The 12761-nt window shown below is 45.7% G+C and overlaps 1 protein-coding gene across 1 annotated transcript; it reads left to right on the plus strand.

The window, feature by feature from the left end:
* Nucleotides 1–417: 417 nt before the first annotated feature.
* SNRPA1 (small nuclear ribonucleoprotein polypeptide A') lies at nucleotides 418–12159 on the plus strand. The gene is made up of 9 exons (XM_052659766.1): nucleotides 418–548; nucleotides 2015–2162; nucleotides 3360–3438; nucleotides 6800–6846; nucleotides 7348–7450; nucleotides 8026–8105; nucleotides 8508–8583; nucleotides 9196–9289; nucleotides 11813–12159. Exons 1-9 carry the CDS (start codon nucleotides 467–469, stop codon nucleotides 11869–11871), a joined length of 768 nt encoding a protein of 255 aa, XP_052515726.1. The 5' UTR covers nucleotides 418–466; the 3' UTR covers nucleotides 11872–12159.
* The last annotated feature ends 602 nt before the right edge of the window (nucleotides 12160–12761 follow it).

Consider the following 12761-nt stretch of genomic DNA (forward strand, 5'->3'; position numbering starts at 1 on the left):
AACTGTCCAGCGAGCACAAGCCTAACCGCAAACTGGACCTTGAGCGGTGACCCAGCCCCAGTCTGCACAGGGGGCCAAAATCCGGGCCCCATCACTGGATCCCACGAGGACAGTCACAGCCTCCCTTTCACCTCACGGTGCATTGATGCGCAAGGAAGTTACCCTCGGGGGTTTTCATACTTTGTTAGCTTGCGGACACAACGCTCCGGATACGTGAAAGGAACGGAGACACAACCAGAGGTGCAGCAAAGCGCGCGAGACATCGGAGGCAGAGCCCGAGCCCGAGCCCGAGCCTGGGAGGCGGAGCCCGAGCTCGGGGGCGTGGCTCCTCGATTGATACAGCCTGGATGCCCCGCTGCGCGCGCACGCGAACGGCGATTGGTGCTGCCTGGCGGCGCGCGCGGGGAACGCCGGGACGTCGGTGCGGTGGGACAAGCGGGAGGAGCGGCGGGCGGGAGGCTGCAGGATGGTGAAGCTGACGGCGGAGCTGATCGAGCAGGCGGCGCAGTACACCAACGCGGTGCGGGACCGAGAGCTGGACCTGCGGGGTGAGTCGGGTGTTGGCAGGTGGTCCGGCCTCCCCGCCCGCCTGGTGGCCTGGCCCAGCCCAGCCGCGTGCGCTAGGACCGCCGAGGCGTGGCCGGCAGCGTGCGTCCAGCGCCCGGTGCCTGACTGGATCCCGCCGTCGGCGGCGGAAGGCCCTCCCTGGGCCCTACCGAGGCGCGCTCAGCCCGGCTCCTCCCTGCACACCGGGGCCACCTCAATGCTCCGGTCGCACAGCGGGCGTCTTCCGGGCCGCCGGGCGGTCTGAGCCGCTGAGGGGCAGGGGATAAACGTACGGGTGCTTGCGGCCTTCGTGCGCAACTAACATGACGTCTTGATGGGGTGGACGGGGTGCGGAGTGAGGGAGCGGTGTACGGGCCGGAAGCTATCCTTCCCCTGCGTTTCCTCGCTTTGGCTTCTGCTGTCTTTTTCCCTCTACCGGAGCGTTTCTGAGAGCGGACTGTGGGCGCGAAGCCGGCGCTGCCGCCTGCCGGCGGAAGCCGTGCGGAAGCCCCCAAACCGTGCGAGTCCTTAGGAGGCGGCTTCCCTGAGGGTACGGCCATCGGTCTTGGCCTGAGATCCGCTCCCGGGGAGGAACGCCGGCTGCAGGCTCTGCCTTCTGCTGGCTTTCTTGTCCGCTGAAAGCTCAGGAATTTGGTTTTTGTTGAAATCGAGTTTCTCAGAGAAGGGTTGAACTCGAGAGTAAACAGGCAGCCTTCACTGTTTGCCTTCTCTCCGAGTCCGAAGTGCGCCCACCGTTGAGGATTCTCGTTTGAGTGCAGCGCTTCATTTGTTGTAGCCCTTACGGCTTCTTGGCTCCATTAACTTTTTCTTCGAGTAGCTGGCACAGTCTTTATGCCCGTGTTAGACGCATCGAGGTGTTTGAATGAGCTGTCCGCAGGGTGACTTACCGTTGTGTATCAACCACTGACTTTCAGCTCTAGGTTTGAGCTGGGGGAGGTGAAGTAAGGGGGAGGTGTTTTAATACTAAGACGATATCCCAGAGAGTTCTAGGAATCTGGCCTATGGGGTGCAGACAACTGTTGTCCACCCCGTGTGGACAGTGCTTGGACGCTGAAAGCCGCTCACGATGTGAAGTCCTGTTAGGCCGTTTCTCTAGCTCCGAGGCCTTGCTTAGAGCAGTGTGACGTACTTATAAGTAATCTTGAAATGGTTAGCCGCTGGTTCCTGCTGATGAGTACTGTCATCCTTATGGCCCTCATCACCATCACCTTGCTCACATCCACAACTGGACCGGAAGCTTCCCGGCAGCTGAGATTTGTGACTGTGTTCTTCCTTGTGTTGTGTGCCTACTAGTACTTTGGCAGGGTCTGGTGGTTGCATAGATGCCACATAAACACTTTGGGAAGGAACGTTAAGTTGTGAGTCAAGTTACCATGAAATGCTATTAATGTTTTAAAGCGCCTTTTATTTATATTAATACTTGTCTGGGTTTTTCTCCTTATTACAGGGTATAAAATTCCTGTCATTGAAAATCTCGGTGCCACCTTAGACCAATTTGATGCCATTGATTTTTCCGACAATGAAATCAGGAAACTGGATGGTTTTCCTTTGTTGAGAAGACTGAAAACATTATTAGTGAACAACAATAGAATATGGTAAGCATGTGGTAATGGAAAGTAGCTTTCTACCCTAGAGCAGATGCTACAGAGTTCCCTGAAGAAACTGCAGTGTATATGCCAGTTAAACTCGATTTCTATTTTTTTTACCTGCCTATTTCTCAAATGGTAAATGAGCAATTTCCCCATACAGATTCAGAGTTTAATTTGTCATTGGTCAAGTCTTATTTGCATTTATTCAGAAACCTGGTATATTTATATATTCATAGTATGTTTCTAATTTAAATAAATTTAAATTAAAAATCTGGTGCTTTGTACACATTTTAGCTCATTTCTAAAATAATTATAATTATCAGAGGAGTCATATTAAAGAGATACATAAAATGCAACAATTATAGTTTTAACTGAACATCTCATTTTACCCCAAATCCTCTGGTATTTGTTTTTCTTTAACTGCAGCTGATTTGTAGAATATTGTTTATAGAAATTAAGATTTTTTTTTTTACCCACTTTCATCATGTCTTTGGGCTTTCCAGATGGCTCAGTGGTAAAGAATCTGCCTGCAGTGCAGGAGACATGGGTTCAATCCCTGAGTTGGGATGATCCCCTGGAGGAGGAAATGGCAACCCACGCCAGTATTCTTGCTGGGAAATCACATGGACAGAGGAGGCTGGCAGGCTATAGTCCTTAAGGTCCCAAAGAGTCGGACACGACTGAGCACACGCGCACACACACACATCATCTCTGTAAATTTTGTTGGAAAAAAGTTATTGAAGGTGTGTTGATAGGGTCTTCAAGAAGTTCTGGGTAGTGAGCTGCTTTTTTTAAATAGGCACATTTCTCCTGAGTTAAACTGTTGACTGTGGTTTGGTTATTGTGTATCCTGTGCTTCTGAGCTGTGACTGCAGATACACATGTATTTCTGTGCTTCCTGCTGACAAGACCTGAGATGAATCAGGTTGTTTGTGTCCACAACACTTTCTCCCTGTCTTGGGGCTAGTATGGTGGTGGGAAGAGGCCACAGCAGCATTCTGGAGGCATGGGTTCTCAAATCATCCTGCTTTTGTGACCTCAGACACGCCTCTTCTTTGTGCCTCATTTTTCTTCTGTCAGATAGTGTTTGAAGGAGGATCTCCAAGGTTCTTCCCACTTTGAAGTCCTCTGGGCAAGTGCTTAGGTCAAGTTTTTAGCTTACTGCATTTTCACTTTTATTAAGATTTTGTCTTTTCCTTTTAGCCGTATAGGTGAGGGGCTTGATCAGGCTCTGCCCTGTCTGACAGAACTCATTCTCACCAATAACAGTCTTGTGGAACTGGTAAGTCAAATGGGGAAAGTGTATTTACAAGGAGGCGTTAAAGGCACTGCCTGCCTTTAATAGAAAGCTTGGAGAGTCCGGAAGACTATCTCTTCACCTTTTTCCTTTTTCTTCATTATTCGGACATGGGGTTTTTTTGGTTGTGTGTTACACATGTCTTCTACTCTCGCTCACTCACCTTTGGACTCTCCTGGGGGCTTGATGGAGCAGTTCCTAATTCCAGCATAATCTGTGTCACCAGTCTGTTGTCCTTGGTGCTTTGAGTTCTGTTCAGCTTCTAAAGAGACTCACCATCCTGTTTTCTAGAATTTCTGTGTCCAGTATGCTAGCCACCAGCCACAAGTGGTTACTTTAAGAGCTACTAGAAGTGTAAAACACTACAGATTCCAGAGACTTAGTGCAAAAGAAAGATATTTTACACTATCAATAATTTTTTATATTGACATTAAAATGGTAATATTTTGGAAAATAGGTAAAACAATATATTATTAAAACTAGTTTCTTCTGTTTTAATGTCACTACTAGACAGTTACATATGTGACATACATTAAATTTTGTTGGGGAGTTTTATTCAAGAAATTACTGTTTTACTCCACATTTAGATCAACAATCATTTGAGACTGGTGTTCTTTTAAGATAAGGGGCAAGTTTCATTTTATCTGTTTGGATATGACTATTTTGATCCGCTTTTGCTTTTTAAATTTCTACTCTGTATGTATAATTTTTAACACTGTTGAGTTTAGGCTGTATATTGTTTGTAACCTAAATTTTTCACTCAAATATTGGATGTTGACATTCTTATGGTGTGACTTGATTTTTAGGTTGTTATGCCCCTGACCCCTCCCTTCCTTGCTCCCTGACTGTTCCTTTCCTGAGGGACGAGGTCCCTGACTGTCCTTCAGATTCCCAAAGGAGTGCTTGGCTCCAAAAGTCAGAAAGCCCCCGATCTGAGGCCATGTCCTTTCTAAACCCCGTGAGGTATTTAACCCCAAGTGTGTGCCCGTGCAGAATGTGTGGCATATTGAGGCAGTACATTCTGTGTGTTGTAGTTGTGCTTAAAGCTGTTTGCACAGATGAGGGGTGTCCTGTCAGTACTGAAAGAGGCATATTAAAATTGTGTGGTAGTGGATTTCCCTGAAGTTCTGTCAATTTTACTTGTATATATTTTCAGGTTACTTCATTTGATATATCCAGATTTTATGTATCTTACTGATGAAATGAACCTTTTATCATTTATAGTTTATTAGTGCAGTTTTACCTTGGTGTCTGTTTTATCCACTGCAGTGTAACAAAACAAGCTTTCTTTTTTTCAGTTAGTATTTGCGTGATCATTGTTTTCCATCCAAAATTCAATTTTTTTCCTCTGCACTTATGTTTTAAATTTGTGTCTTGAGAACAGGATTTGATAGGATCCTTTTTTAAAATCCAGTCTAAAGGCTGTCTTTAAATGAAATAGTCTGTTTATGTTTAATGTAATTACCAGTATGTTTGAGTTTATCTTGTCTCTTTTCTAGAATTTTTTTACTTGTCCCATCCATCTGCAGATTTTTTTCCTCTCTTTTATTTCTGTCTCTCTCTCTTTTTGGTATTCCACTTCTTCTGATAGTTTAGAAATTAACTGACTCTGTTTCTTTTGTTAGCATACTGGGAATTAGCATCTAAGTGTAAAGTTAACCATAACCTTTACCTCTTGAACAAAACAGCACCTTAAGCATCTCACCACCCCTACATCGAGACATCACTGTGTCGTGCACAGTCTGTCTGTGGGTCTGTGTGTATAAGGTTACCATTCTTTCTTTTGTTTTTTTGCAGCTTTATTGAGCTGTGATGGCCAAATGAAGATTATAAGTATTTAAGGTGTATAATGTGAAATTTGATATCTGTACCCTGACAGCTACCCCTTCATGTAACCATCTATGTGTGTGTGCAGTGAGAACACTTGAGTTCTATTTTTTTATCGTATTGGGTACACCTTATGTTATTTTTAATGATAGTCACCACATTGTATATTAAATCTCCAGAATTTATTTATTTATAACTGAAAGTTTATCCTCTTGAATCAGTAGCTTCACCCCCCTTTTCCTCCACCTCCCAGCCTCTGGTAACCGCCTTTCAACTCTCTGTTGCTATGAGTTCCGTTTTTTGAGATTTCACTTAAAAGTGAGGTCCTGCAACATTTGTCTGGCTTTGCTCCATTTCCCTTTGTTCTGTAGATCTCTAGCGGTGCTGCGCTGCTGCTAAGTCACTTCAGTCATGTCCGACTCTGTGCAACCCCATGGACGGCAGCCCACCAGGCTCCCCGCTAGCTGTTGCTTTTCAGACTGTTCTGGAGATCTCCTTTATGATGGTACTCCAGTTGCGAGCATCTGTGCTCACTCAGCGTCGTCACGAAGAGTAGCACTCTGGGCTTGTGGCTCTGTTCCGCTCCCCTGTGTTACTTGCGCTTTTCCTTGTTGCCCCTTTCTGCCCACTCAGTTTAGATCTGTTCTGGCAGTTTCTCGTTCGTGTGTGGCCCTGTTTGAGGAGGCCCTCCAGGCCTCGTCACACACCTGGTGTGCTTGTGCTTGGAACACGCCTGTCTTTGGCTGCTGTTCTTAGGCTGTATGCCTGTTGCCCTCTTTGCCTTTCCCCGCTTCTTCCTGTGTGGTGTCACCGTGCAAGTCTTACAGCTCTCACAACAGTTAGTCCTTACTGGTCCCAAGTTCAGGTTCTTGCCAGAATACATTTTCATCTGGTTTGGCTGTAGCTGTTGACCATATCTTTTTGGTTTTCCTATCCTTGTTGCACTGTATTTTATAGGACAGTTTGGGAAGATTGAAAAACTAACTTGCATTCTTCCTATATATATATTTTCCCCCCTTATAACTATACTCCTTGTCCTTGGAAAATGTATTTGAAGAGATTTAGGGGAACCTAGAATAAAGGTGACAAAGATGACATGCCTGCATTTCTCCCAGGCAGCAGCAGGAAGAACCACCTCACACCAGGTTCCCTGTATGAATAACTTGCCCTGGAGATACATCACTTTTTACATTGCCTTTTTTTTTTTCTCAATCATTACTCAGTAGCTCTTTTGAAGTTGCTACAGGAAATGATATATATTTTTTCTTTTCGTCTCTTCTGCTGTTGAGACAGAAGCTGTTGTGTCCGGGATATTAAGAAGTTCAAATGTATGAACCAGCTATTCAGTAAAAATACACCAGGCGTCTGTGATGTGCTAGGGCTGTGCTGGGTACTGGGGCAGGAAAGACAAATTAATGTATGAAAGACAAGATGTGTCCTTCTGCAGAGGTGTCAACATGTTATGGGATCATGGTGGGCTGTGGTGTTTGTGTTCTTACCTGTGGCTGTTATTTCACAGGGTGATCTGGACCCTCTGGCATCTCTCAAGTCACTGACTTATCTGAGGTATGGAAACTGTGGTGGTGACAGTAGTCTTTTAAAATAATAGCATTGCTGACCTTGATGGTGAAGTTATAGTAAAAAGTACTTTTAAAAAAACAAATATTGAAAATGTTGCCTTTGGGCTCTATTAAAATTTCCCTAGCATTAAGTTCTTATGACATTAAAATGTGAAGAATAGTGAACTTTTCCTTACTTCCTGGACTCATTGCTGCTGCTGCTTCTGCTAAGTCGCTTCAGTCGTGTCCGACTCTGTGCGACCCCATAGACGGCAGCCAGTCCCTGGGATTCTCCAGGCAAGAATACTGGAGTGGGTTGCCATTTCCTTCTCCAATGCATGAAAGTGAAGCTCAGTTGTGTCATGACCCCATGGACCGCAGCCTACCAGGCTCCTCCGTCCGAGGCAAGAGTACTGGAGTGGGTTGCCATTGCCTTCTCCCATAAAATGGACCTCTTGAATACTGTGCTAAGAACAAGACTGGCATCAAACTGTTCCTTTTCTTGTAGTATTCTAAGGAACCCTGTAACCAATAAGAAGCATTACAGACTCTATGTGATTTATAAAGTTCCACAAGTCAGAGTACTGGATTTCCAGAAAGTGAAACTAAAAGTAAGTGTTACTCTGTTGTAAGTTGTTATTGGTGGGTGCTTTTCCTTTATACTTTTGTTACTGACTTTTATTATTAGTTTGTAATAGGAATGTGGGGAGGGGGGTCGGGGAGTGTTAAGTCAATTTTTTTTCCATAGCAGTGTTTATGGTGGGACTTAGAGTTAAGGTATGTGTGTGGGGCTGGTCATTCCAGAGGTGGCCTGACTTCAGAGCCACCATTGGCTTTGTCACAGCAGATGGCCTGCCTAGATACATCCTCTTGGGGAGCTTCATGTTGTTCACGTTGCACTAGCTGTAATTGTCAGGATGATTCTCCCTTTGTTGGGGATTTTTTTTTACCTTCCTTATTTCCCAGAGAGCCCCTCCTGGAAATTTCGGGGAGAGGGCTCTGCTCTCTCCAGGGACCTTCACAGAGCAGGGGACTGCTGTATCTCTTCTTATTTTGAAATGGGCTTTGTGGTATTTTACCAGCCCAGAGTATTCCAGGAGAGTTTTCTTCCATGTTTTCTGAGGAATGCATCTAAATGCACGTGGTATTCCTATTTCCATTAACTCTGTGTGTGGTGTCGCTGTAGGAGCGTCAGGAAGCAGAGAAAATGTTCAAGGGCAAACGGGGTGCACAGCTTGCAAAGGATATTGCCAGGAGAAGCAAAACGTAAGATCTGGATATCCAACTTCACTCCACTTCACCTTCAGAAACATCATCTGTCTGGCATTTTGCCTCTTGCGAAATGAAATGAAACACTTGTGACTAACACAGTCCTAAATTTGCACAGTGATGATCCGTGGCCCACAGTGGCCCCTGTATCACGTGAGATTTCTAGCAGAAGAGAGCGGACGCTCCAGTATTCAGTCTGCCATGATAGTACTGCACCCTCTTCCTCTGTGGCAAGATGAACTGGGTGGTGTTTCTGAAGGAGAGAGTTTCTTGTATCAGTTTGTTAACAAAGATAAGATACTACACTGGTTGAATTACTTTCAAAGCTTTTGAAAGTAAAAGAGAAGCAATTTCTGTCAGTTTGGATTTGACAGTTTTGTTCTTCCCTCCCCTCCCAAGTTTCAGTCCAGGTGCTGGTTTGCCGACTGACAAAAAGAAAGGTGGGCCGTCCCCAGGGGATGTGGAAGCCATCAAGGTGAGCACAAGTCAGGATTCTCAGACTGGAGTGAGCTGTTCAGTCATGTAGCAACTCAAGTAATGAGTTAGACACCGCAGGTTTTTCCCACAGTTGTTAGAATCCAGCTACATTTTTGTGTAAGGAAAAGCTAGCTTAAAGATATTATTTGACCAGATTTTGACTTGAATTAATTATATGAGCTGGTCAAAGTGGAGGCAACTCCGGTCTTCTCATTTTCTCAGGATGCATTTATCTGAACAGTTAGTTACCTTTACTTGCTGTCTTGATTTTTACTTTGAAGGACTTGCTGCCTGAAAGATCCTGCTTGATGAGAAATCCTAATTTGGTAATGCTGCCTCCTAAATCATCCAGTGGCATAATTCCAATTAACTAGAATTTTAGGGCACATGCACTGGTTATTTGCTCTCCTGTAAGAGGGTCTGCAGCTCTTTACCAATTTGGGAACTTCATAATTTGGTTTTGGGGTTGATTTCACTGTGCCAGCAAAATTCTTCCTGCGAGAGAGACTATTTAATATTCCAGTTCAGAAAGGTGGCATGAGTTTCTGTGAGTGTTTTCTGTTAACTGGATGAAAGTAACTGTCCATCTCTCTTGTTTCCTGGTGTCCAGAACGCTATAGCAAATGCGTCAACTTTGGCTGAAGTGGAGCGGCTGAAGGGCTTGCTGCAGTCTGGTCAGATACCTGGCAGAGAACGCAGAGCAGGTCAGGAACCACGTTCTGTCTTCCTTTCCAGATTAATGATACACTCCAGGTGATCGCAAATTGCTTCAGATGCTACGATCCAAGGATCCTCGAATAGTGCCTCCTTACCATTATAATCTGCACAAGATGCCTTTAAATGCTCTTTGAAAGGAAATCATTTGATAGAGAAGCGTATGTCCTAGGATTCTGGGGTTTTTGTAAAAGTTGAGACAAATGTTAGTTCACAGCCATGGAGTGAAAGCGAACAGTGAAGGTGACCACGATGCCTTTGACCCCTGTCCGTGTGGGCCCACTTAGCAGTGGGGAGCATGGGCTCTGGAGCTGGACAGACTGAGGCTCAGAGCGTAGCTTCACCAGCTTTGTCCTTGGATGAATTTCTTAACCCCACTTGATCTTAAATCTGTTTGCTCATCTTTAACCAAATAGTAGTAGTGGTGACCTCAGAAGGTTGTTGGGAGGACTAAGTAAGGGGCTTCCTAGGCCCTGAGCACGGGATGTGAGCTGTTCTGATTGTGGACACTGGCTCTCTGTTGGGCAGCGTGATGGATACTGACTGGGGTATAAAGTGAAAACTGCTACAGATGGTGCATGTTACAAGTTTGACATGAATGTAACTGGGGGCTCTGTCTAGACCAGTGGCTCAGGGCAAGTTCCCTTGAGGAAATAATGTTTGAACTGAAGCTAAAAGTGAGGAAGACATTCATTAGAGCAGCAGTTCTCACTGTGTGGTCCTTGGGCCCATGGGGCTCCATGAGGAAAACTTACAAACACCGAGGCATTATTTGCATTTTAAGTGGTGTGACCATTTGTGCCTGATAGTGCTAGAGCAGTGGCAGGAAGAGTTGCTGGTGCCTCAGCCCAGGTATGTGGGTTCACAGGACCAATGATACTAGGTGTCATTCTGAGCTGCCGTGTACCCAATGAAGTCCTTTGTGAAGCAGTGAGGATCGTTGGCATTCCTGGATATCACCCCAGGGACACATCATTTGATGTGAAGAAATGGGCCAGCATTTGCAATCAAACCTTTAAGAAACTACCATTTTGGGGAATTCCTGGTGATCCAGTGATTAAGACTCAGCTTTCATTGCCCAGGTTTGATCCCTGATCAGGGAACCAAGATCCTACAAGCTAAGTGGGGAGACCAAAAGAACAAAAGCAAAAAACTACCACTTTTGTCAAGTTTTGGCATAGTATCAAAAAAAAATCCACAGCTGCTGGCACAGGCTGTTAAAATACTCCTCCCTTTTCTCACTGCATGTCTTTGTGGGCCTGGCTTTCTTCACACCCTTTAGTCAGAACAACATATTTTGGCGAGTAAAGTGTTGAAGGCAGAACAAGGGCCTGTCTACCATTGGGCAGACATTGCAGAGATGGGCAAAAGTAGAAAACTGCACCAACTTTCTCACTATATATTTTTATTTTAGAAAATATTGATACTGAATTTTATAAAAATATAAACATTAATGGTACTAGGTTTATTGTTTTAAGGAATTACTGTTTTTTTAATGCTTTCAGTTTCCAACACAGTATTGATAAATGTAATCTACTTGAAGAAAAGTTCTTTGGGTGCTAAAACTAAAGTATTTGAGAACCTGTGACCTAGACAGAGCAGAATGGCATTCTCAGGGGAAGGAGCACTCTGTGGTGAGAGAGCCTTGCACCCTGGGCCTGAAGAAGGACTGTGAGCCAAGGTCCAGGGCCAGCAGGGGGGACGGGTGAAACAGGCTGGCAGGGAGAGCTCTGAGTCCAGCCAGAGGCTGCGAAATGAGGGACCTGTGACCCTGAGAACAGCACAGGCTGCCAAGACCCACAGGGCTGACGACAGGCAGGGATGAGGCTGTGTCACGTGGCTCACTTTGGCTGCAGTGTGGCAGAATTCCTCAGTTACCATGCCTCCCCTTGATTATGTTATGTGGGCCTGGGATTCACGTGGGGCTTTTCAGTGTCGTCTGAACACATGTGGGGCACCTTGAGGAGAGGAAGGTGGGAATTGTTTGTGGTTCTCATAGGTTTCAGTGGGCCTAGGTGTCTGAACAGCAGTTCCCGGTGACATTCTCTCTTTCTTTAGTTTTGTGTCTAAAAATGTAACGTTTGGGTCTAACTGGAAACCTAATTTAGACAGAATCACTGGCTGACTATCTGCAGCATGTAGTAGGTATCCTCTCCCATCTTTCTTTGGAATGCTCCTAGTTTCTTTGCCCATCGTCGTGGCAAGAACAAAACATAAAGTATAGGCTTTTTATCTTGATAAAACATGAGTTACAGGCTTGACCAGAGTGGGTTAGAACAGCAGGCATAGAGTTGACTTTCATGAAGCAGCTTTGTGACCCATCCCCTAGGAGCTGACCATCCTTCCAGGGCCTGCCAAAGACAGGTGGTCCCTGGACCTAAGTTCCTCTAGGCTGAGGCCGCTGTCAGGCGTCTGCACCTGGTCTAAGGTCTGGCAGGCAACAGCAGCATCGTGGGTGGACGCCCACACGTGCTCTAACCTAGGTGTGACTTCTGGCTTTGTGTGTTTTCTAGGCCCCACTGACGATGGTGAAGAGGAGATGGAAGAAGACACTGTTGCCAATGGGTCCTGAGCAGGGTGGCCTCAGTGCCTCAGGACGTGTGACAGTCCACCTTGGACAGGGCCTGCCTTGTTTGTGTCAGCAAAGTAGAGTTCATCAACATTGCTGAAATGCTCAAAACTGCTGCTTGTAATTTTGTAATACAGATTTTGAAATCTAAAACCCAGTTTTCTACCAATAGTACAAATAAAGGACACTCGCTGTGCTGCGGGTTGTGCGTCACTGGGGCGTGTGCAATGAGGTATGGATATGGGGAGTTGGAAATGCAGCAGGGTGGCTCTGTGGGTGGGCTTCCCAGTCCTCATGAAATGTTTAGATTTTTAAATTCATAATAAAGCTTAGATTATCTGTATGCTGCTACTGGTTGTTAGAATTTGCAATATTGGCTGCATTTTTTTCTTCATGAAGGATCACAAACATCATTAAAGGCAGCCAGGCCCCAGGGCTTTGAAAGAGTTAGTGTCCTTTGAAGTTTTTGTTTAATATTCTGCACCAGCATGTGACGACAAATTGCTGATTTGGACAGTTAGAGGGAATGTGACTTCTGCCTGTCAGTCAGTGGGATTCGAGAGATTGGGACCATCCTGGACCAGCGCTTCCCCGGCTCAGTGCACTGTGAGCCTCGGAGGTCTTGTCAGAGCACAGGGTCTGTTGTGGGCCCTGAGGCTCTGTGCCTCTTGTGGGCTCCCAGGAGCTGTCCCTCAGAGGGGACACTGAGGATCTCCAGCCTTGCTGCCCACCCTGGCCTCACCCACCTTACACCTTCAGCTTCTCCAGGGACCAGTCCCTGTGGTCCGAATGCTGACTTGTTACAGAAACACTTCCCTTGCTCTTTGGAGGTAGAGTGTGATATGGGGTTTTACCTCCTGTTCTGTGAGCAGATTGTATTCCTGGGTGACTGC

Source organism: Budorcas taxicolor, chromosome 21, assembly GCF_023091745.1.
Source record: "Budorcas taxicolor isolate Tak-1 chromosome 21, Takin1.1, whole genome shotgun sequence".
In the NCBI taxonomy this organism is placed as follows: Eukaryota; Metazoa; Chordata; class Mammalia; order Artiodactyla; family Bovidae; genus Budorcas; species Budorcas taxicolor.